Source organism: Maylandia zebra, linkage group LG18, assembly GCF_041146795.1.
Source record: "Maylandia zebra isolate NMK-2024a linkage group LG18, Mzebra_GT3a, whole genome shotgun sequence".
In the NCBI taxonomy this organism is placed as follows: Eukaryota; Metazoa; Chordata; class Actinopteri; order Cichliformes; family Cichlidae; genus Maylandia; species Maylandia zebra.
This window is the reverse complement of record NC_135184.1, coordinates 10,093,139-10,118,818: the sequence shown is the minus strand read 5'-3', so window position 1 is coordinate 10,118,818 and position 25,680 is coordinate 10,093,139. Positions and strand designations below refer to the sequence as shown.

At 40.3% G+C, this 25,680-nt stretch overlaps 1 protein-coding gene across 3 annotated transcripts in view; it reads left to right on the top strand.

The window, feature by feature from the left end:
• Positions 1-25,680, top strand: part of usp33 (ubiquitin specific peptidase 33) — a 28,318-nt gene that overhangs the window by 816 nt on the left and 1,822 nt on the right. Inside the window, exons 1-22 of one of the 3 annotated variants that reach the window (XM_076876845.1) lie at positions 42-60; positions 7,137-7,235; positions 7,377-7,430; positions 7,539-7,601; positions 11,013-11,162; positions 11,339-11,447; positions 14,669-14,738; positions 16,188-16,301; positions 17,821-17,899; positions 19,049-19,493; positions 19,608-19,748; positions 19,937-20,052; positions 20,332-20,504; positions 20,628-20,698; positions 20,796-20,829; positions 20,930-20,975; positions 21,088-21,268; positions 21,429-21,555; positions 21,732-21,901; positions 23,772-23,853; positions 23,969-24,077; positions 25,241-25,343. In XM_076876845.1, the coding sequence (XP_076732960.1) occupies positions 7,152-7,235; positions 7,377-7,430; positions 7,539-7,601; positions 11,013-11,162; positions 11,339-11,447; positions 14,669-14,738; positions 16,188-16,301; positions 17,821-17,899; positions 19,049-19,493; positions 19,608-19,748; positions 19,937-20,052; positions 20,332-20,504; positions 20,628-20,698; positions 20,796-20,829; positions 20,930-20,975; positions 21,088-21,268; positions 21,429-21,555; positions 21,732-21,901; positions 23,772-23,853; positions 23,969-24,077; positions 25,241-25,343 (2,521 nt within the window). In that variant the 5' untranslated portion in view covers positions 42-60; positions 7,137-7,151. Of the gene's footprint in view, positions 1-41; positions 61-7,136; positions 7,236-7,376; positions 7,431-7,538; positions 7,602-11,012; positions 11,163-11,338; positions 11,448-14,668; positions 14,739-16,187; positions 16,302-17,820; positions 17,900-19,048; positions 19,494-19,607; positions 19,749-19,936; positions 20,053-20,331; positions 20,505-20,627; positions 20,699-20,795; positions 20,830-20,929; positions 20,976-21,087; positions 21,269-21,428; positions 21,556-21,731; positions 21,902-23,771; positions 23,854-23,968; positions 24,078-25,240; positions 25,344-25,680 lie in introns of those variants that run through there. The other 2 variants (XM_012920231.3, XM_004555232.4) reach the window with 2 other exon arrangements.

Here is a 25,680-nt window from a genome sequence, read left to right as displayed (position 1 = left end):
GTTTATATCATGTAGTATTGTCACGTTGCTGGCGGAGGCAGTGAAACGGTGCAAAGAAAGGTTTGTTAGCCGAGATACTCTTCCTATCACCAGCTTTACGTAATCTCACGAGGCTTGACAGTGAAACTAGCTTCTAATCAGATTTTCCTGGTGTGTACTACAGAGTTTAAGGTCACTTCAGCTTTTGCAGGGATGGCCGCAAAGTCCAGGTAATTGCGAGGAGCCTGGTAAGATGAACGAAACCTCGCCCTGTTTCACTTTGCAGGGATTTAGCGTTGGTATGAAATGAAATCAGTTTCAAAGGCGTCATTGATTGTTAACTTCGACTTAGAGACGGTTTTGCTGAAGGGAGGAAGCAGGCTTATTGACTTGCACGTGACTGAACATGAACTTTTCATATCTCCCAGTCAAGCTGTTGTCTTGACCAGATCATGACGCTACAAACCCAGACACAGATGCAGGTTTTTTTTTTTGTTTTTTTGCATAAATAAACCTTTGGCTTTCCACCTTTACTGTGATAAACATGATGTTAACAACTTTGCATGCAATTCTGTTAATTCTTTTGCCTAACAATATGCAGAGCAATTGTGTTTATGGGCATTGTCCCCCAAAGGTCCACTCTGAGCAGGAAAAACCCTGAAATATTTGCCATCTTCCTGCTGTCAATTATAATATCTGATATCTAATGTCAGATATTTAATGGACTATCATTGTTTTCTCACTGCTAAGATGATGGATTAATCAGCAGTTCTAGTTTTGAGGATCACATTTTGTCAGAAATAAACTGATTGCTTTTAATTACTTAGGTAAACTCAATGTTTACCATCTTCTGCTCAAAGACAGACCTGGAGCTAATTGTTTAGTCGCTGAGTATTTTATTATATATTTCTTTGGGTGATTAGAAACGAGAAGACTTCAAATTGAAGAGAAAACATTTATGTGCTACCTGGATAGTAACTCAAGCATTGTCGACCCGTGATTTTGTGCCCAGAATGGCTATTGGATGATCCGGCCTGGCTTGTAATGATGCATTTACATGTGCATCTTTTTTTCATCTGCATCCAAGAGTAATATTAGTGCAAACAGCACTTGGAACAAAACACAAAGTTGGCTTCATGTCATTAACCACAAACACCGACTGATGAGATGGAGCTATGTCCTGTGTGTACTTCTGAGGTTTCTTCCCCCCCCCCTCATACTGTTGTTGTTGTCTGTGGGCTGTACAATGGAAAAAACAAAAGAAGAAACAATCAAAGAGGGAGGGAATCACAATGATCAGCTTTCTCTCTTAAACTTGGTTTTCTGCTTCAGGCTCTGTGTACGCTCACTTGACTGCGATTGAGTGCCTCCTGCTTCGGTCAGAGGAATTCCTGATAAAAGTCTATAAAGGATATGAAAAAAAGACGACTTTTCTGCAAGTAAGCTGAGAGTATTACTGCAGAAAGTCATTTATTTTGTCACTCAGTGCACTTTCAGCGCAACAGTTATTAAAAAACGTGACTGCTACACATTTGAGCTCTGAAATTTTAAACTGGATCTGTAGAAACATTAAAACTAACCCGTTGTGTTTACGCCTGACTCTGTACCACAGCTTAATGATGGAGAGGTAGAAATCCCTTAGACTGATCAAAGTGAAATGGAATATTTTTGGTGACAAAGTGTTTTTGTCTGTGTTAAACAAACTTTGGAGGAGATTGGGAGAAAAATGAACTTTACTGCAGGCCTTCATTTGATAGTGTAAGTAAGCTGTGACTGAATAGGTTACATGTAAATAGAACAAATTCCCCCAGTAAAGGATCAATATCATCCTTGGACAATGTAACACCCCCCCCCCCCCTCCCCCCGGAATATAGAATGATTAATAGATTAATAATTTAGATGATTAATTTATAGCAGAGAAGGTAGTTCTGGCGTGGCAGGTGAACAGCTGGCTCTTCTCATTTAGACAGGCTGTTCTACAAAGGACTTTTACTGGTGTTTTAATGGAAAAATACTGACTGTAAGAAATAAACAAGTCATTAAAAAGAGTTCATTTTAGCAAGGTTTCTTCAGAGGGAAATTAATCAGTGGAAACTAGGGAAGAAGGTGATATAGGTCAACTTCCAAGAAACAACAATAACATAACAATAATTTTGATGATACAAGGAAAAAATGCTGGGCAATGTTTTATTGATGCTCGCAGGCAGCAGCATTTATAAGTGTAAGCGAATGAAGAGCATTTTCTATCCCTCTTTTCTAATGAGTTACTGTCATTGATGACACAGTTTGTTATTCAAAGTGCAAATCTATTGAAACAAAGTGTCAGTGGCATTATAGTGCAGTAATAGTGACACACCATTATGCAGCATAAATCAAATGTAAGCGCAATACTAACCTAGGGAGATTTTCCTGTGACAAAGTTAAGTAAAAGTATTAAATAACTTCTTAACACGTACGTTTTAGAATGGCTAAAGTAATCTAAGCTTGTAAATTAAAAAATATTTTCCAACTGGAATCTCGTGTCCTGAGTTGAGCTTTCAACCAGCTGCTTAAAGCCCCGCTTTTCCAGCATGTAACTGCATCAGTAATTCCACTTATCATTTGCAATTCCTGTCATGCAGATTCAAACCAGCGAGTGCTCCAGCGGCACTTGGCGGAGACATTTGTGTACCTTTGGGTAACACATCTCCAGCTGCTAGCATCTCCTCCTTTGTAGCCTGATTGTACTCAACTGTGTTTTTGCCTCGAGTGGTGAAACAAATTTGTTGTTTTCACCCGCGGTGGGAACACTTTTCTTGCATATTTTCCAGAGTAGTGTGCTTTTTTGGAAGTTGTTGAAGTACCTTTTTACTAAAACACTGAAGGCTGACATGTACCTTGTGTGCTCATGCGGTATTGTCTTGTTGCATGCACCAGGGAACATAAACACATGGTGTTGCTACAGCAATGATTTATTGCTATGAGGTTTTTATATCTCATAAACATTTTTACTGGCGTTATCATGAACAATAAGATATGGTAGAGCAATCACTTTATTGGCCCAGAGCCATGGAGCTGTTGGTTGTGTTGAAGAGAATCAGTGAAAATGTGGTGCATAATTACACATATTTTAAAGTAAACTCTGAAGCTAACCTGTTCCAGACCAGGTTATTTGAGCAGCAATAGTCACAGTGGTGATCTAGGAAGGTAAAAAAGAAGTTGTGACACTGGAAGTTCGGATTTTAAGCTCAACATACCTCACTAACCCATTATTCTCACTTTGTAGTACATCCCTCTGTTTTGAGGATGCACATCTTCCTCTTTGCACTAAAATAGATGGAGCTATATCCTGTGTGTATTTCTTTGTTTTTTTTTACTGATACGTTTGCACTTAACAGGTGTCTTCTGTGCTTGTTGGCAAGCCAAAGCGGTATATCATAGGTTTAAAGACATTGTGTATGCTGTGGCACTCTGTATGAGTCATTTCATCATTAATGTGGTTTAAATCTGCTGAGTGAATCTGCTGTCATCAATCAGTAAGTCTTTATTTATATAGCACCTTTTGTGATGGTTAGTTGTAAGTGCATAAGAGATGACTGATAAGACAGAAATCAGTGTACTAAAGAAGAAGAATAGTAATTAAAAAAAGATAAGCTATGTAGAATGTTTTAAAGGAGAAAATATCATAAAGTAAAGGCAAATAAGATGTAAGCACACCATGAGTATATCAATAAAATGAAGTGAAACTGAAAACAAAAATCCAATGCTGGATAAAAAGGAAAACATTCATATTTTTATAAAGCACTCTCAGTCACCCTGTAAGTACATGTGACTGCTGTAATCTGTGCCAGCGACTGCATTTTGGAGCTTTGTGGTGAATGATGCTATCATTGATCTGGGACACAAGTTTTAAGACTAAAGAGGTATTTTCAGTTAAAAAAAAAAAAAAGAAGCAGTTATTATTTTAAGCCTTTTAGTGGCTGTTGTCGTCCATATCGGACACAACAGATAAAAGTGAAATTACTGGCTTTTGTGCCTCCTGAAAAACACTGCAAAGTGTTATCACTTGTGTAATGTGTGACTGTGTAATAATGTTTTCTGTTTCTTTAATGCTTCTGTTCCGTCCAGTGACGGTACCCAGAACCTGTTGTGGGGTTTTGTGCTCACAAAACCCCACAACAGTGACTATTCTTTGCAAGCTCCTTTGCCCACAACAGTGACTATTTATATAGCTGCGCACAAATGAAATATAAAAGTGTAAATTTAAAGAAAGTACACATCAAATTTTTTTTAATTAATAGAGAGGAGGACAGCGAGGAGGTAAAACTGATCACGTTCTGGTGTGGACAAAACTGTGCAAAACCACTTAAAGATAAGGAGGAAAAACTATCAGGAGGAGTTAACACAGGCTAACAAGATGTCAAATAAGCTAAAGAAGCTACTTTAAAGCAAGCCATCTGTTCTGAGAGAAACTTTGTCTGCTGTGAAGAGCTGGATTTGAACCAAAGGCAGCAAGAAGATCACTCCAAAATGTCCCTGAAAGTTTGGAGTGACCTTCACCTGTTCATTTGCAGCCTTTTCTATTTTCCCCTTTTATAAAATATGATGTGTTAATATCTTACAGTTGTTGCCCAGTGTTTGATGGAGTAATATGTGACTTAAGAGAAATATGATTCCGGCAAACACTCACACTCAGCCGTTTGCTTTATGATGAAATGCTTCTTTACACACAGCACTCTGGATAGGCAGACCCCGAGCCACCAGCGTCCCTTGTCATTTTTATCGGCACGTCCCCTGCTCCCCTAAAGGCCATCTGTGTCAGTGTGTGAGCCTTTTTTTTTCTGTTTTGTTTCTTCGGGGTAGGGGATTCGACTGCGTTCTTGATGAGGAGCCCGATAATGGAAAGTTCCAGCGGTTTCTCAGCATTCCGCTGCACGGGATTCATGTCTTTGTTGAGCTTCCTCTTTTCACACGGAAAAGTGGAAGTACAGAGATTTTGCTCTTCATTTGTACTAAAATGATAATTGCATCATAATTTTTCAGCACGTGCAAGAATGTGTTTGATGAAGTTTGGAAGAGCTTTTGTCATTTATTGGCAGACTTTGGCAGCATGGTGCACTGCTGGATACATCTTATGTATATTATATTACTGAAACTTGAATTGCCTAAGCTGAATAATCAATCATTATAACCTGTTATGGTTGCAGATGGGATCCAGAATTGTCTGTGAATGAGTAAGGGTTTATCCTCTGGTTCAAAATCAGCTATGTAAGCACTATTGATTTGCTTATAGTTAAAGCAAAGAGGCTACGTTACCCCAGATAGCAGAAGTCTATATATTTTCCTGTTGTTTTTGCTGGTGATTTTCCTTTGGTGCTGGGCAAAACCTCTTTGGTGAATGCCAGCATTTTCATTTGCAGGGAAAACCTTAAATTATCAATAAGCTCTAATGAAAACTGATGAGAAGTCTCAGGTGCATGATGTCGTATACATCCATCAGACAGAGCAGGAAATAGGCTTGTAGCCACAGCTAATTAGTACATCTTGGTGTTTTTTGTTGTTGTTTTCTCTTTAATCTGTCAACGTCTCTGACTCTCAATCAACTGACTGCAGCACAGTCAATTTGTCCATTTGACCATCATCACTAATGGTAATGGAGTGTGATCTAAAGCCTGTGCCTGGGATCATTGGAGTGACTTTCACTTTCATTTTAGTGTGTTTATTGTCAATCCACGATTTTCAGGCATGCAAGTCGGACATGTGTCATTCATTTCAGTGTTGCTGTCGGTGAAAATGTGACCCTTTTTTATTCCCTTCTACAAAGCGTATTTCTCAGTAGACATTTCTTTGCAAGCAAGCTTGATTAGCTTGAGCTGTATGACCAGGTGCATCTGCTAATTGATGCTAAGTGACATCCATACAAAATATGATAATTTCACTTAGCACAGCTGAAGCAAAGGCTTTCTGGACAGTCTGTATCACACAGCAGTGTTTGTTTATTTCTCAGATAACTCCATTAAAAAAGGCACCATCAGCAAACACAGTGAGAGGTTGAGTTCAGTGACTTTAATTAGTGGAGGTGAAGCAGCTACATGTGGGTGTTTAAACCTTTGCCCCTAAATCCAGTATACAGATGGATGAGACACGTTTTTGTACTCTCCATTATGGTGTTTTGAAATCAGATGGGACAAACCAGTGATAGATCCTGCTGTAAAACTGAGGCACAGCAGACACTCAAAGGTTCTTGGCAATAATATACCCTAGATAATTGTTTCTGGCTTTTAGAATAACCGCCTTAAAATAACTACATGTTTTATTCAGTATAACCTGAAACTGGCGACTAAGTCTGTGAAGTCATCAGGAAAGTGTTCACAGAAGTCGTAGAGGAAGGGAGCCTAGGGGTGTTCTCTTTTTTATTTTATTTTCAGAAGTCTTTTGGCAGCTAGGCGAGTCGCCCCCTGCTGGCCACAAAAGACAGCACCGCTACATGGATCCAACTTGTCAGAACAAAACCTCTTAAAGCCATAGAATAAAACCACAATATAAATATGTGTGACTGTGGCTCAGAAAGTAGAATAGCATTAGATGCATACCAGTTTGTTTTACTGTTTACCACTGGCTTCATGTTTCACGCTGGAAGCTGGCTGTCTTTTCATGGCGTCTGTGCTATTCAAGAGGAGTGGCATTGTTTTCCACTTCCAGAGTAGGTTTATTTTTCAGCCCTGGGTGTTGATGCTTGGTCTTAACTCATTCATAAATCTCAGCAGTCTGCCTTGTCATTATTAAAGTCATTTATGATGCGACTGCTTGTTCGACATGAGCTGGACAACTGTGTCATGATCCACTGCTTGGCATGTCAGTGGCTGATAATAAGGGGATTTGCCAGTCATGCAGCCATGGAAAAAATTTATCTTGTGAGGCGATGAGTCAGGTTACTCGAAGCCTGACTGTCTTGCTTGTCATCAGAGTTGTTCTTTTAAATATATCCTCTGTTACACTGTCAGCTATCAATTACACGGTTGAGAAGCGCAGTTTTAAGACAAGAAACCCTCCATTGTATTGTTCTTCTTTTGTTTTGTTTTTTTTGTTGTTGTTTTAACTCGGAGTCGCTCAACTCAAATTGCAAGTCATGGACTAAATGTTGTTGGTTTGTTTTTCTTTCTCTTTCACATCCTCAGACCAGTGGGTGAGCAATGCCACCGGTGTCCAGCTGTGACTGCCCCCACCTGGACTGCGTGGGTGAGATCACCAAGGAAGAACTTATTCAAAAATCTCATGTGAGTGACACTCTCCACCCTCTGTTGTATTAAAAGTGCTATGCAGCATAACAAAGACTGCATGACAAGCCTGGTTTTATTGTCTTGGTACTTTCTCACCTTAAATGAAATAACCCTGACCTGGGTGTTACATTTTTCTAGGGCCAGTGCCAAGACTGTAAAGTTGGTGGACCAAATTTATGGGCCTGTTTGGAGGTAAGACGATGTTTGCTGCTGGAAAATGCTGCTCTTGCTTGGTGAAAAAGTATCCGCATTAGACTGCATTTTCATTTTTCTGCATCCCCTGTTTAATTTTCTCCGTAGAATGGATGCCCCTACGTGGGTTGTGGAGAATCTCATGCTGACCACAGCACTGTTCACTCACAGGTGAGACATCTCAGACTTTCCAGTGCGTTTCCATTGTATCAGGATTTGAAATTACATGCAACTTAATCGAAATTACATGCAACCAAAGGAGAAGCAGATGAGGAACAGATGGTAGTTCAGGAATACCAGGTCCCAGGAGTCATGACTTGCAATAAAAGCACCTCCAGCACCACTTTTATTTTTTATTGTTTTTTCTTCGTCAAAGAGCCCGAGTGTGCATCTTTTTAGCTTTTGAAGTGCACGTGCTCTCAAAAACCATCAAGCCAACTCTGTCTGGCCACATCTCCACACATCCAGTTCAGTTTCAGCAGTGGATCATCCATTATTAATCTCCTTTCCTCTGGGAAGTGCAGGAGACTCACTATTACTGTCGGTTCCATGGCTACAGTAACTACCCCTCCTGCAGCTCATCCACCCTCTGGTGCTCTCACTGTTGACTAAAGCTTTTCCTCCAGCACGCTAGGGCCATGTGGGGACAGGAGGACTAAAGGGGCAAACATGTAATTTGCTCTGGCTGTTACTATATCCGTTGTTAAGTCTGTATCTGGAAAAGGCTGTAAGAGGGATATTGGATACAGAGGGTACTGGTGGAGAAATTTAATATTAGCTGGCCATTTTTTAAATGATATCGCTCATGAATTTAATATGGATCCTCTATCTGGGACATTTGTCTGCGGTGCTCGCCAGCCACCTTTTGTGTGTGTGTGTGTGTGTTGTTTTTTTCCCTTTCTTTCCAGTTGAAGCCATCTAAATCTTTCAAGAATAGGGACCATGCTTAATTAGTGCTCCAGAAGCCCTGAGGGGACAGAACCATTTTAATCTCTTGACTACGCAGTGATGGAGACTACTGCCAGATTGTATGTGACACAGTAGTAAAGGGGGATAATGTTTTTGTTTTTATGTTTTTGTCAAGCTATAGATCACAGAGCTGACCAAAACTCAATATCTGTACATTTTTATTATTTGGCACATTAGCAGGCAGATAAACAGCTTAAAAATAAAAAAATTTCAGGTTTTAAGCACTGAAATCAAACTATTCTGCTGAAATTCTGTAAAAGGTGGTCTAAGGTCGTTACCTGCTACCAGTGCTGAGGTGCATGTGATGCTTCAGTACATACATCAGGAAGATAATGACTGACTGATGACTCAGTGGACTTGTTCGCTCATACTGTGTTATTAAATCCCTCTGGCACTGCTGTATCATCTCACATTCAGTTACAGTCACATGATTTAAAATATCCCCCCAGCAAAAGCAGTGACAAGAGGAAGGGAAACAAAAATCTTTCATTTCTTGCTTTCTCATCTTCTTAATTTTGCACTTTTAATTCCAGTTATCACCGTCTCTCAAAGTGGAGGATACTCAGTTATTCCTATGAATACCACACTGTCTAGCTTTAAATAGGTATTTGCTTTTGTTTGTATTTCAAACTCCACTATACATTTAAAAATGGATGTTTAAAGTAAACTCCTGCATATTTCAAGAAAATTATTTTAAGCTTTCCAGTTACTTTCAAGCTGCCGGTACTCTGAAAGTGTAGTTCCTGATTGGATCACAAGAAGAAGAATGGTAGCCTCTTGCATTTCCTAGCACTCAGTTATTTCACTCTTAAAGACAGAAGAGGCTTAGGAAGGAGACTTGACAGTCAAATGTTTTTGTTTTTTGTTTTTTTAAATTATTTGACACACAAAACTAGATCCAACCACCTCCTTATGACGATCACAGGGTAAAGCAGATGTTTTATTGCGGCCAACGCTGCCACAACACCACGAATGTGTTTTTAGTTTTAGTTTGAAAATAGCTTGAGAATGAGGCATGAGTTGTTGTGATGGGACAGGTTTTACTGCATTATTCCCTTTTCTCACGCAATATCATAATTAACAAGGAGCTGAATTTGTTTTAAACAGTTAAATATTATATATGCTGGTAAAACATGCTGTAAAGCTCTGTGAATTCAGTTTGTTATGAATGCCCCACCTGGCATGCTTCCCTTTATAAATGTTTTAAATTGTGGTGTTTCGAGGCTGTGCTCAGTCTAGTGTGTCACCTCTGCCAGCTCTGCTCTGCACCGCTGTGGGAAGGCTAATGTAGGCCCGATGAATAATACAGTGTGTGCTGCTGCTCTTATTCGGTCTCGTGTCAACCCGCCCAACAGCAGTGGGTCAGCAGAACTGGGCCACGTTTCCCCTTTAGCCTTCGCTCTGCCTTGATCTCCACCTTTGACTTGAGACATCCAGTTTAGTCTGACTGTGGTTAAAATACTCTGAAGTCTATCCTTTTTTGTTTGTTTGTTTGTTTCTACTTCAAATTTGGGTGGTGTATTACTATGGACCAGTGTAAGTGCTGCGCCCAGTTTGAGATGGTTTGTTTCCCTGTTACCATCTCTGTGTAGATGGAGGGGTACATTCATTGATATTAATTTATTCCTAAGTGTCTTGCCCTGAAATCTAACCATCACAACTAATTGCCAGACTCTTACCCTAGCCTAAAATCCAGGTTTAACTTGAAACAGGTCTTTGAAGGGATTTGAAAAAATAAGAAAAAATATTATTGTATTGCCTTTTGTTTCCTGTGACAAATTACTTCTGTCACCTGCTCATGTTGTTTTGATGGTTCAATAAAGCTACAATCTATAATCTGCCTGTTCTGCAAGCCACATGTTGAACAGAAACACAGACATTCAGTGATTGTATCCTATCCTTATTTTCAGAGCAGTAAATGTATGATTGGTAGATGAGTGGGTCATCTACCAAAAGAAAAGGTTTAGTGGACGACCTTGATTGATCCCCGGCTCCTCCATTCCATGTGTTAACGTATGCTTTGACATACTGAATCCCAGTGCATCCATTGGAGTGTGAATGTTTAACTAAAAAGCACTTAGACATAGATAAAAGTGATGTATCATTGTTTGTTGTGATTGGTTGAATGAAACTTGTAGTATGGAAATGCTTTGAGTGCTTGAATTAAGTAGAAAGGTGCTATGAAAGTATCAGTTTATTAGCGTGCTTAGGGAGGATCTACAAATTATACCTGGAACAAAATAATTTGGATAATATACTCAAACTAGTTCTGCACTAATGTTCTATGAAGTTAGGTGGATTTGAAATTTGTGCTAAATAAGCAAACTCTCTTTCAAATTAATTTAATTTGAGAAGAAAAGTCATGAGTTTATTCACCCCATGATTTAGTTGGACTGTTCCCAGAATAACTTTAGTCCAGCTGCCAGGAGAGACGTTTAGTTTTTATATATAAAAGCAGCACCACCCATTTTACAAGATGCTGGTTGTTAGATTGCGCTGAAGATTATGAAGCAGGGGCGTGTGTGTAAGCTGCTCCTGTTAACACAGTGTTCTTGTTAAACTTTGTTTTTGAGCTCTGACACGTGTCTTAATAGAATTTATTTCTTTGGATAGGACACGAGACACAACCTCACGGTGAACCTGACCACGCTTCGTGTGTGGTGCTACGCTTGTGGCAAGGAAGTTTTCCTGGAGCGTAAACTAGGTCCTCACTCACCCCACAGCAACAGCAAACCCCTCCCCTTGCCGCAGAACGTGGGTCAGGTATGAGCCAGGCTTCCTTTCTATTGTTATCTCACAGCTTGAAGATACGGTTTACTTGTAGAACAGGCTGGTTTACATATTCACGAATGAGGAATTCCACCAGTAACAATTAAACTGTAGTTATTTATTTCCTAGACAAGATCTTTTATTATAAGGTTTATGTGTGTCTGTTACAGGATGGCAACAAGGCCCCTGGGAGTCCTACCTCCCTGAGAGTGCCCTCTAATGGTGGCTGTGAAGACATAGACATGGAGATGGAAGAGGAAGACGACATACGTGCCAGAGGTGAGCTGTGTTTAAGTGATTACCACATCAGTGTCACAAAGAGTTAGCTGATAGATCTTATTAATGAATACTATCATTTTCAAATTAAAGTATTCAAATCAACACAGCTAGTTTAGATTTTATATTAAACACATCCATTTATTGTGGCAGACGGCCAAAAAACATAACATCTGCCACGAGAGGTGGTGTTTACTGCAGCTTAAGCAGCAGTTTAAGCAGATTTTGTTTTAACACAGTCATACAGCAGTTCATGAAATATTCATGTGCTGTAATCTATTGATTTGTGTTTGTTGACCCTGGTTTTCGGGTCGATGAAGACCATTTTTAAATTTGCTTCAGCTGACATGTCCTGATTTCTGACTGTGTACACAAAATGGACATTTTTCCTCTTTTGAAAGCCCAAAGAAAAGTCCACATTTGACGGCTGGACTTTTATGGTAGTTAGGATAATCTGGTCCAGAGATCCATGTTCAAGTCATCCACATAACAGATTGTTATTATTTTGGATATGGTACTAATTTAAAATATGTTATTAATTACCATTATCAAGTTTAGCCATTAAAATTACTAGTCTGGATATAAAAGCGTTGTGTTTAGATTTCCACACTAAAAAAGGCAGAAAAAGGTTTGAGGTAAATTACAGAGGCTGACACTTGTTTCAAAGCTCTGTTTTCTTGGTTGCCTTAGTGATACATCCTTGCAGAAGCCTGAACAAAAGCATGGGCATACTGTACCTGCTGTAGAGACAAAATATTCTTCCTATTGAAAAAAACGTTAGTTTAAAAAACCAAGAAAACAAAAAAACGGCACAACTCGTGTCCACTGAAACAAACAACTATACTGTTTTTGTTTTTTGTTTTTTTCTTGTGGCATACTTTGCCAAGAGATCAGACTTGTTTATTTGATTTACTCCTGGCTAATTTATTAATGATAGCTTTGGCATTAACCACATGGCATGGCTAGGGGCTTGATTTTTATTCATCTGTGACAATCAGACCAAAAACACCTGAATGCAAAGACTAGCAAGTGTCGTTCAATACTTTTGCCCATTTACATAACATGAACTACCCATTGTCCTTGTTGCACCAATGGGCCAAGTCCTTTAAAAACTATAAAGAGGTTATTAGAGATGACAAATTAATGGTAACAAATATATTTCAAATCAAAAAAATGAATACACTCTGCTAGGTAAAGGTTAAAGATGTCCAGTAGCCTGTTTGAGCTGACATTGTTGCTTTTATGTGTGGCACAATAATCAAATAAAATCAGTCAAGACCTTTGCAAAAATGTGAAGTATAAGTTCAACAAACTGGCAAACTTGCAATCAGTTTCTCACAATATTAACCAACAAAGGTAGATATGAGAGGTACATGTCCCGCACGTTCAGATCAAACACTGAACATGCGTCAACGTGCCAGCTCCCCAGTATGAAGTCTGTGCAATGTTCAGTTGAAGGAAGCAGGCAACTGCACAGTGAGCGAGCAGAAGTCATTTGTGCCGTTTGACTGTTTTCATGTGTCTGAAAAACAGTCAGACGGCATCTCTGCCTGTTTTCTGCAGAGAGAGTTCAGCTGCGGACAGTGTCCTGTGTTCATTAGTGAAAACGGCTTAAAGGCCGTAAGTGAAGCATTTTTATATTCAAATCTTCTAATTAAAAGTCGAAGCTCTGCTGCCTTAGACACCTTTTTAATTATTAAAATCAAATACTTTTGAAGTCAGTGGGGTGACAAAAATTGAATTGTGTTTTATCGCCTCTTTAATCCAAGTTTGACGAAATTAAAGATGAACACCTCAAATGCAAGAGCTCGGTAATCAGCAGGTGGTTTAGTTCAAAGCGAATGTTATGAATGTAATTAAACAGAAGTAAATTTTTGCAATAAGATGAGTGTTTTTAACGGCTCTGATGCACCAAACAGTCTTCAAATAACTAGAGCTGAGAAAAGCCAGCTAATGTGTTGCCTAGCCCCCCCCCCCTCTTAGTCATCTGAAACATATATTTAAAACACAAACAAAATCAACTAACAATGATTTACTTGCAGCTATGAATCTGCAGATGAGGGTAAATTAGGATGACGTGCAGTGCCAAAAACTGTGGTAAACTGCACAATGCTGCTAAGCAGGACTATGAGCGGCAGTGCAGCTCAGTGGGTTCCTGTCAGCTCTGTCCCACCAAAGTCACTGTGGAAGTAATGTTTGCACACAGGCTCCACCAAATGACATATGTTATGTTGCGCCTCATGTGGTGCAGCTCGGGCACTGGCACTGCTTCACAGATATTTTTGTCACACATGCAGATCATATGATTAGGAAGCATGGTGAATACGCTTTGAAAACTAATGTGCACTGCAGAACAGGCTGGTCGTATATGTGGGCGACATATTTATAAAAGGAAAACGCATCTCTGGACCGCTACAGCAGGAATGGACACAATTCAGCACAGCATGTTCCCTCATTTGGTGTTTTGATGAAGGCACTGGACCCACATATTCCTGAGGTGTTTAATTAGGTCAAGTTCTGGTGACTGTCCATCAGACATAATTTTCATACTGATTAAACCATTCACTGACTGCCTTGTGCCCTGTGGATGGAAGGGATTGTCATCCCAGAAGCTTCCATGTTGAATGTTGGTGTGTAACAGTGGAAATCCGTTCTTTTGGTGGGTTTATCAAAAGTGTTGTTGTTGTGTATATACTCCAGAAATCAGCTGTTATAGGTGCAACATTTGAGTAATGAAGCACATCCCTGTTCTACATTTTATCACCTGTGGCCGTGGTTTCACAAGGTGAAAGAGACAAGTGCATGCTGGGACCTTGTTTAATGTGGTTTGTGCAGTGGCTGTGCAACAAAACTCATGAAGGCTGGACTCTGAATAAATAGAAACATAGGTTCTCACTTGCATTCCCCAAAACATTATGGCAAATGAAGTTCTAGAACTTAGACCATTGTTATTATACCCCAAACAGAAATAAGACTTTGAATTGTAGTAGGAGCGATAAAATCCATTAATATGAGCTGTGTAATGGGGTGGAGACCACAGGCCACAGCAGCTGTGTCTAAAATACACTAGGCAGGCACTTTTTCCTGCCCCTGCTGTAAAGTATTAATCTCAGAAATGAAACGGGTCTTGTGAAAATGTAGACACTTTCTGTCTGCCATTAAAATTTACGAGGAGTTGATGAAAGGCTTACTTTAATTTCCCCGGTGTGCTCTGTCTCCGTCAGGCCTGACAGGACTGAAGAATATAGGCAACACCTGCTACATGAACGCTGCCCTCCAGGCCCTGTCCAACTGGTGAGACTGCTGTTTATCCACCTTCTGTCCCTGCGTCTACCTGTCTATCCCACTGTTCCTGCGCAGACAGCTTTTTCTTCGTCTAACTTTCCTCTCATTTCTCACACTGTTAACGCGCCTATTCAATAGCCATTTGCTGTTTTATACACCATCTGACTGCCTCTTATTGACTGTGAGAAACAACCGCGGCTGTGCTCATTTGAGTGAGTGAAAATTGCTGCAGTGCACCATTTGAGATGACAGAAATGGCCTTTTGGAGTTCCCTGTAGGGTCTTCTCTTACAGATGAACACCAACTCTTCTACCCCCCCACAAGTCTTCTGTTGCTTCTCCTCATGTGTTTCTTGCTCCTTTCCCACCATTTCTTTCTTTCTTTCTTTACCTCTTTCTTTTATTGTTTTTCTTCCAGTCTGACTCATCTTTTATTGTTTATTGAAGTGCCAATCTGTGTGATTCACTGCTCATGTTTGGCTTATTTGCGGTGGTCACTTAACTTAGAGCTCTGCAACAAACCTCGAGGCTGTCTTATTGCTTTTATTTTTCATGGAACAACAAAGCAAAGCCCTTCTTTCTTTCTAATACCATCTACCCACGGGCCAGTAAATGTTTAAATTAAATGGATGATGCTGTGTCTGGATGTAAGTAAAAATGGGAAAAGATGTGGGTCAAAATTTGCAATCTAAATCACATTCCAAAAATAGGAAGAACTGACTCACGCAGCTGCAGAAGGAGGGACCTTTTCCTGAAACTTTGCTTTGATGTCTGTTTGTGTGAGCGTAGCGTTCCTCAGTTACTTTCGGGTCATTATGCAAGTCTAAGGACTTTTCTCTTGCCAAGGGAAGGGAACACTCCATGCCTTATTCATCCTGTAGTTTGTCTCTTTCGTGCAAATTCCCGTCCATTCTGTATTCGTCAAGTAAAATCCCCTCAGCTGTTTCTCTTTTCAGCCAGTCTGATGTCCTTCAACTCTCAGCTGTGTGAGGCGGTTTCTCGCATGAGACAAAACCTCTGGGAATTTGTGATATCACTCAATGACTCAAGTATGAATTTAAATGAAATGAATAAAAAATAAAGTGAAGGCAACATTATGTAGATGTGCCAGAATGAAACCTCTCTGGATCTCTGTTCTTTATAATATATTTTAATCTTAGAGTCTAATTGAAAACACACATTTAACCTTGAGTAGTATGATAATACTAAGGTATCAAAAAAGCTTTTTACAAATGCTACATATTATAATAATGCAGTATTGTTCTTTGCTCTGTTTTTCTTCCTGTGTCAAAGTTGATTGTTACATTCTGTTTTTTCAAATTACACACTTCACTCCACTCTTCAGTAATGACAACCAATGACAAACTGTTTTGCTGAAGGACAGTATTTGGTAAAGGCTCGTTTATTCCTGCATGTGATATATTCATCCTTTCTTTTTTTTGTCCCCCTCCTTCTGCAGCCCACCCCTGACACAGTTTTTTGTAGAATGTGGTGGCCTGGTGAGGACGGACAAGAAGCCCGCTCTCTGCAAAAGCTACCAGAAGCTGGTGTCAGATCTGTGGCACAAGAACAGGTATTTGGTTATTTACATGACTGAAGAATGAATATTAACATGCCTCCATGCCACAGTTGGAATTCAGGGTCGCTTTCATTACCACCCCAGTCGAATAGTAAGATGTTTAGAAAATGACGCAAATAATGTATATAAAAGATGGATGCAGGTCACTTTTCAGACCTGGAAGTCCTGGATTATTTCCAGTGGCCAGCAGGGGCAATTTCTGTGTGTGATTATAAAATAATTTGTGCTGTCAGCGTTAATCTCACTACAGCACTAAGAAAAATGTGTGGAAAAATGACCTTACTTCCCAATTGATCCATTAATTCATGGTCTCTTACAAATTTAGAGTTTTAATGAATACAAAATGATTAGATTATATTAGATTAGATAGAACTTTATTAATCCCTCGGGTGGGTTCCTCTGGGAAATTCGATTTCCAAAAAAGCACAGCACCGACAGAAGTTACAGAGTTACAGAATATTATATATATATATATATATATATATATATATATATATATATATATACATATATATATATATATATATATATATATATATATATATATATATATACATACATAAATAAATACAGAGACAATATAAATAAAATATACGAAGGGGATAAATAGAATAAATAGGAATAAAAATAAAAATACAAGTGAATTGCACATTTCAAGTATTGAGTCTATTGCACCGTTGACTATTTACAAAAGTATTGCACAAAAGGTATTGCACAGTGAGGTGAAGAGGCACTACAGCTTAGTTGTTCCCCCCTCCTTTGTCCTCCTGTTTCCCCTCCCTCTCCCCTCCAGGGAGGAGTTAAACAGTCTGATGGCGTGTGGGACAATATGATATGTGTATTGTCAATTATTCTCCTCATTTAAGTCAAAATGGACAAAAAGGCTTGGAGCACTTTTAGACAGACCTAGCTTGTGATTGACAAGCCACTGTCATATCAGCACGCAGTGTCTCTCAACTTTAGGCTCAGTTCTTTCTGGATTTTGGTATGATGGCATGCAGCCTGATGTTGATGATGATTGCTGACTGGTTGAAAAATTCACTTAAACAGGAAACGCAGTAAAATGATGGAACAAAATTAGTGTGTTGGCTGTGATAGACATTTTGTTGTTTTTACACTCAGTTTCACTTCACTACAAAGAAGTTCTTTGCTTAATATGACTTTGAGCAGCAATGTTTCTTTTATCTATTTTTACACTGCCCCCCTGGTGGCAGTACACTGCTACAACACACAGTCATATTCTGCAAAATTACTCATAGGCCCAACACGAAGCCATTCAGTTGGATCCAGCCCTCTGTTGTTGTCAAAGCTGAGATGGTGACAGCAAAAAAATTTCAAACTTTAAATACTTTGCAAAACAGTGGATAAAATCATGCTGATTGTGTCCATCTTTAATATACAGTCTTTCACATGAGAGCAGTTTTGCTGTTTCTAATTTCACACTCAACATTACATGTGACCCGTGCAAAAAAAATTACATCTTTAAATCAGGCTGTGTTTTCTCACATTGCAGACCTTCCTATGTGGTCCCAACCAACTTGTTCCAGGGGATCAAAGCCATAAACCCCATGTTTAGAGGATACGCTCAGCAGGTGGGTCATCCCAGATGATGAAATGAATGCGCAATGTTTTCATTAATGCAAAAAACAAAACAAAAACATGGGGACACTTGTCACACTTTGAGCCTTTTTCTAGAGCCAAACAGCGTATTTGAGTCTTTCATTTGTCATAAAGTCGGCAGGTGATATGATGCAAACCTTTGACGACTGTGTTGTACGAAATAATAATATCTGTCTGAAATATGATGAAAGATCATATGCTTTTATAATAATGTAATAGGCCTGTTATTGATCTTTTTCTTTTTGATAATTTTGTTTTTTTTGTGCTGAGCTGGGGTTATTATCAGTCTGACCCCAGATTATTAAGATGCCCCAGATCTTATAGTCTCTCTTATTTCCCTCCGTATCACTCTATTCTTATTCCTTTACAGAAATTACATTTTTTTTTCCAGCTCAAAGCACTCACTCCGCTAAACCGAATCCTCTGCCTTTTCAGTCACTAACATGCACTTTCTCTCTCACTCACACACACACACACACACACACACACACACACACACACACACACACCTGGTCTAAAGGTAAATTGCTTGATTTGATTCCATTTGGCACTTGAAAGCAAAGTTTTGTGCATTATGGACATAAAGGTTTTTTCAGAGAAGTTAAATTGAAGCACTTTGTGTCTTTGGCTGGTGTCTGTAAATAAGGGATTTATAAGCCTGAATGGTGAATTGATAAAAGAGGCCTGTTTCCTCTCGGCTGGCCACTGTTTGTTCAGAGGTTTTAGCTGAAGAGTATTCATTTGTCACGCCACGCTGGGCTGCACAGACTTGGATTAAACATCGCTCTGAATGAAGTTAACATTCCCCAGCTCCTGTGAGAGGAGAGTTCATTTGGCTTGAAGAGGGAAATTGGATGTCTGAGGTTCATTAACTTTGATTACACGTTCATGAGCATTTGGTTTCAGATGTTGTGATCAAAATTGGGATAAACACGGAGGTGAAGTGGTTGTTTTATGTAATTTGGAAGAAGATGTGCTTCACTTTGCCTGTCAAACTCAGTAATATATTGGAGGAATAAATGGTGAGTTATAAGGAGCTCTGATTTCCACATGCTATGGTGACCAAGATAGTAGAATAAATATCTTGCCCTGCTAATATTTTGTGTTTAACTGCACTGTAGGATTCCCAGGAGTTTCTGCGCTGCTTAATGGATCAGCTTCATGAAGAGCTGAAGGAGCAGCTACCTGAGCCCTGCGACCAGTCTCACAGCATCACAATGGACGACAGTCCCGAGGAGGACAACCATAGCCAGTCAGACAATGACTTCCAGTCATGTGAGTCCTGCGGTAGCAGCGAGAGGGCCGAAAATGAAGTGCAGGGTGGGAATGCGTTGATAGATGACACCAACGAAGCAGAGATGCTGATTCCCGAGCAAGATGAGATTCAGGCCAATAGGGAGTGGCAGAAGGAGAAGAACATGATTAATGACCTGTATCGCTCCGGGACTAATGGCATTACGGGTGGAAGCACTGGAGTGGACATCGACAAAGATGTTGATACCACTACAGAGACCACGCCTATTATCAGCAGCCAGGGAGCCATCAAGGTTCAAGGCAGAGCGTCAGGTAAACACATGAGAAATAGTGGCTCATATTTCACGGGATGACTTTTTGATATTCACGGCTAAATTTATGACCTTAAGAGTCTCTAAACCTTGGTCTTTTTTTTTTTTCTTGCAGATTGCTTTCCAGATATCCAAATGCCAAACACTACAAGACCACAAAGTCCAGTCCCCATGGAGGGGCACATTCCCAAAATGTCCAGCAGTCCACCCAAAGCAGCCTCTGGCTGGCCCAGTCTGAACCCGGCACACAAGAAAGGTATTAAACTTTGTTTAGTGCCAGCGAGTTCATCTCCATTATGAGAGGGAGTCGTACCCAGAATAAGAACTGTAAATATAAAGAGGTTAGCAAGGTAACAGTATCCCAAAACTATCCTTGCTGACTCTTGTGTGAGACATGCTGTACTGTATTCTCAAATTTCTCTGCCTCTGTCTGCTTTCTCACAGCAGTGACCACATTCTCCCCGCCAAAGAACAAGCGCCAGAAGAAATATCGCAGCATTATCTCAGACGTGTTCGACGGGACCATTGTCAGCTCAGTACAGTGCCTCACCTGTGATCGGGTTAGTGCTTTTGGTTGTCTTTTTGTTGTTAGATCCGATTGAAATGTTAATGAAAATGCTGAGATGTTGAGCCGCAACAGAGGAGTAGGTAGAAAAAATGCCATTCTGATGATGGGAGGAAAGATGATCTGTGATCACAGTGACATTTTCGCCTTAAGGATAATTCTGCAAAGTGACAGCTCCTGACAAATCCTTATAAAAAAAAACAAAAAACACAAACAAATGAAAAAGCAAAAAAAACAACAACCCCATTACACTTCTACCTTCTGTGGCCATCAGGTGTCTGTGACCCTGGAGAACTTCCAGGATATCTCGTTGCCCATTCCAGGGAAGGAAGACCTGGCCAAGCTCCACTCATCCACCCACCAAACCTCCCTGGTAAAAGCTGGCTCCTGCGGGGAAGCTTATGCACCACAGGGGTGGATAGCATTTGTCATGGAGTACATCAAGAGGTGTGTCTATAACCCATATGCTGTATTTTTTATTTATTTGTTTTTTACATCAGGCACCACTCAGTAGCTGCTTTCTGTTTTTGTCTAAAATTCACCTCCTTCTGTGTTTGTTTCTCCTGTTAGTTGGTTCTGGGGTCCAGTGGTTACACTACAAGACTGCCTTGCAGCTTTCTTTGCCAGAGATGAGCTAAAGGGTAAGCGGATGGGTGGAAAAATATGTTGTGCCAGTACAAACATCAAGAATGATGTCTCAATAATTGTTTGTTTTGTGTTTTTAATTTTTTCCCTTAGGAGATAACATGTACAGTTGTGAAAAATGCAAGAAGTGAGTAATTTATTGCACATTAACTAAAATGAGATCTAAATGGACTGCACCTGCAATGACTGCTCCTCTCATTGATCTTTTTTTTCCTCCCCCCTCATAGATTACGAAATGGAGTCAAATTTTGTAAAATGCAAAGTTTGCCAGAGGTAAACTGACATTTCTAGATATTTATATGATGAAGAAATCCAAATATTTATCCAATATGTCTTCAAATGCCAAGCTTCTGAAATGAGAAATGTTTTCATTCTCCTGCTTCAGATCCTGTGTATTCACTTGAAGCGCTTCAGACACGAACTGATGTTCTCCACCAAGATAAGCACCCATGTGTCATTCCCCCTCGAGGGCCTGGACTTGCAGCCTTTCTTGGCCAAAGACAGCTCCGCCCAGACCACCAGCTACGACCTGCTGTCAGTCATCTGTCATCATGGCACTGCCAGCAGTGAGTGGGCGCAGTCACTCCCTTTTCTGCATGAGACCAGGGCAGCTGCCACCATTTGGCACATACGAGTGTCCTGCATTCATTCCCCTGGAAATAAAATTCACACTTACTTGATAGATTTGTGAATGCTGCTCTAACACATCCCCCTGTCTTCTCCCAGATGGCCACTACATAGCCTATTGCAGGAATGATGTGAACAATCTGTGGTATGAATTTGACGACCAAAGTGTGACTGAGGTGTCTGAAGCCTGTGTCCAGAATGCTGAAGCTTACGTGCTCTTTTATAAGTAAGCCTGGCACACTGTACTTCTATAACTCCTACCTGAACAAATGTAAAAACAAGCTCTCATTTATCTCTGTAGCATTTTAAAATTCACTACGCTGCTCAGCTATTAAAAATTGGATCGTACTTTTGCTTATTCATCTAAAATACTGATTAATATTTGATCTGTTTCTGTCCCAGAAAGAGCAATGAGGATGCAGTGAAAGAACGTAGGAGGGTGTCGGGCTTATTCAACATGATGGAGCCCAGCCTTCTGCAGTTCTACGTCTCCCGCCAGTGGCTTAACAAGTTCAAGACATTTGCCGAGCCAGGGCCCATTTCCAATGATGACTTCCTGTGTTTGCATGGAGGTGCGTATGAAAATGTCAGTTTTCCTGCTGAAGCCACTCGGAGGTCAGATTGTCCTTTTCCTCGCCCTGTGTCTAAATGCTTTGTGCAAAACGTTTTGCTTTGACTTTGACACAGCTTTGGCTTTTGTTCTCGCTCTGGATTTCTGATTCTGACAACGGCATTTCCAACTTCAGAAGAGGGGGAGGGGTTTCTTCTCTCTGTGAAGATGATCCTTCATTCTGTTTTTAGCAGAGAAAGGGGGAAAAAAGTCCTAAAAGGGTTCATGCGAATGGAAGTGACGTAACTGAAAAATAATTTGTGCAGAACAGAGAATGTGTTTACACACTGTAAATAAGCACTTACAGCTTTCTCCCTCCTGCTTGGTAGTCACCAGCACCTAAGCACATAATAACTGGCTAGTCAGGTACATAAGCAGAGATAATATCAGTGCAGTGAAACCATGATTGCTTTGTGGCAGTGCAGCCAGTTGTTTTATTTTGTGTGCAAAGCCGAAAACATCACAGCTTATTTTCACTTTCCTGTTCAAGTGTGCCATGAAAAACACACTAAGACTCCATCAAGAAGCTCTGGCTGCATGTTTTCCCAGGAGGACTTTTTGAAATAAACAGCTGTAAAATGGTGCTGGTGCAGACATAAAAAAACCACTAATTTTTCTTTGAATTGTTCATTTTAGTCAAAGTATCTTAGATTAAAGAAGCGAATTTAAAGACTTTAATTACCTGGTACACTGAGTAATTAAGATCATTTTAGATTTATTTAGGGTTCACACGTCACTTTTCATTATTTGGTTCATTATCTTATCTCGGCTTTCACGTTGCATCAAAATTTCAGTGCTTTTTTGCACGTTCACTTTTTCCCCCCCCCACATTCTTCAGTATCTGCAGGGTCCTACTGCAAGCCTTGTTGTTTGCCTATTAAGATTAGAGGTTCTTAATTAAATTTTGCCTATTATAAATCAATAAGACAAGGCCCAATGAAATATTCAAGAGGGTTGGGGGAGCAGCAGTGTAGATTTTCAGTCTAGGGGAAACTGCTGCTCATATCTTTCTCACATGTCAAGATGAACTTAAGCTGACAAATGAATTCAAAGAGCTTTAATGCAGCGACATGGAAGGGTTGTTATTTCGTCCTACTCCCACTTCCTTCTTGATCTTGCTGTTTTAAAAAGACTTGCTAAAAGTCAACAAACATTTAATTAACCCAGGTCAGCTTTGCTGTATAAATTATTTGTGTAACCTAGCTTAGAGAAGGAAATGAGACCCTATAACCTGTAAGTGTAATAAATAATAAAGCTTACGGGCTTATTCAACCTATTTGGTGTTTAATATTTGGATCAAAAGAGAGAGGTGATTTAAAAATCTGGAAATTTAGGAATGAGTTGCCACCGTATCCTGACTTTTAGTATCTTAAGCTCAAAAACTCTTTTAGTCCCTAATTTATACAATAAATCAAAGTTCCATCTGGAGCTATAATTGACATTAAACAGTGGGTTTTCACAGGCTGTAATAAATACATCTGAAGTGTTTTTCAAGAAAAAGCCAAAAATTGGAGCAAAATAAACAACTTTCTGTGGAGATCTAAAAAATAATCTTTTTCATAGTCTCGCACCCTGCGGGGAGTTTAGACATGCAGTTTGGGAAGGAGTTTTAATAACAAGCTCTGGGGGTCTGAAAAAAGGAGAAACTGAAGAATATTTAATGATATTGGTAGCACAGTTTGAGCAGTGAATTTGACAGAATTGTGCATAGTTGAGCTTCTTGCCCTGTTTAAGCTCAGCACTGATCTGTAACCATGCGAGCTGTTGCATTTCATGTAAAATAAAATGTTACACTGCAAGCGTCTGACTGCTGTTTCACTGCGTTTCATCAGGTGTGCCGCCCAACAAAGCGACATTCATCGATGACCTGGTAGTGATGCTGCCGCAGAACGTGTGGGATCACCTTTACAGCAGGTACACGAAGTCGACACGGCTGCTTTCAGACTGGCTGGAGGCTTTAAGCATCTTCAGATCCAGCGATTCCTTTGGCTGAAGTAACGTGTGAGTTTGTATGTACTGTTTCCCGCAGGTACGGAGGGGGACCGGCTGTCAACCACCTGTATGTCTGCCACACGTGCCAGACTGAGATAGAAAAACTGGAGAAAAGGCGTAAGCAAGAGCTGGACATGTTTGTCAGGGTAAGCACCCACCCACTCCTCACCTCCCCTGAAAAGCCGTCCAAGCAGCGGCTTTATTTAGATAGTTTCAAAACTGGTTTGTGTATGTGTGTGTTTTAATGCACGGTGTGTCAGTGCAGCCAGGACTCATAGGTGTGTATAGGCCCCTTTTTCTTCAGTCTATTTAACCAGTTGATAGGCTGCATGTGTTGATGCTGTTCACCCCAGCAGGAGATGAGAGGTGCAAGCCAGATGAAAGCCTTATCATTAATGCATTGGGACAGATGCAGCTGTTATTGCCTGCTCAGAATAGGTGTGCGTGCGTGCGTGCGTGCGTGCGTGTAAGTGTAAGACAGAGCTAAAAAGGAAGAGTGTGTGTGTGTGTGTGTGTGTGCGTGCGTGCGTGCGTGCGTGCGTGTGTGTGTGTAAGTGTAAGACAGAGCTAAAAAGGAAGAGTGTGTGTGTGTGTGTGTGTGTGTGTGTGTGTGCGTGCGTGCGTGTGTGTGTGTGTGTGTAAGTGTAAGACAGAGCTAAAAAGGAAGAGTGTGTGTGTGTGTGTGTGCGTGCGTGCGTGTGTGTGTGTAAGTGTAAGTGTAAGACAGAGCTAAAAAGGAAGAGTGTGTGTGTGTGTGTGTGCGTGCGTGCGTGTGTGTGTGTGTAAGTGTAAGACAGAGCTAAAAAGGAAGAGTGTGTGTGTGTGTGTGTGCGTGCGTGCGTGTGTGTGTGTAAGTGTAAGACAGAGCTAAAAAGGAAGAGTGTGTGTGTGTGTGCGTGCGTGCGTGTGTGTGTGTAAGTGTAAGACAGAGCTAAAAAGGAAGAGTGTGTGTGTGTGCGTGCGTGTGTGTGTGTGTGTGTGTGTGTGTGTAAGTGTAAGACAGAGCTAAAAAGGAAGAACAAGAAATGTGTCATTTTTTTCTTCTTTTTCCAAGAGAGATGAAACTGGTGCAGTGTGGTTTTAAGACTGTCTTCTAATTGGAGTAACTAGCAGAGAGAATTGATTTGGTTTTCCATTTCCTCTCAATCCTTTCATCCTTACTTTTTTCCTTTTTTTGTCCCCTATCCCATCCCACTTACCCCTCCTCTTTCCCCTCCCCACCCCTTTGCGTCCTCCCTCTTGTCTCTACCTCTCACTCCACCCCCACTTCCTCTCTCCCTTTCTCTGGCTCCTTCTGCTCCCTCTGTAGCTGAACAAGGCGTTCCAGGAGGAGGAGTCTCCAGTGGTCATATACTGCATCAGCATGCAGTGGTTTCGTGAGTGGGAGGGCTTTGTCAAAGGAAAAGACAATGGTAATTGGACAGAGGTCTTGCCTTTCCATTCCCCCACCCTACTCCACCCCCCTAGTCCTGTTTAAATGTCTGATTAAAAAGGTTAAATGTTTTCCATGCGATTTACTATGGAGAGACAGAGTTTCTGGAACAAACTGCCAGTCTATATGTTTTCATCGACATATGGGGGGAAAAAAAAGGCAAATAGATTTTTTTTCTTTTTTTTTTTCCTATAGAAAATCCAAATTCTCAGGTTTTTACAAACAGCTCATTTTCAAAAGAAACTGTGGAGTCCCCGTTCCTTCTTTTGATTTTTTTCTTCAAAGAATTCGCTTTAGTCCCCCGAGTCGGGTTTCTA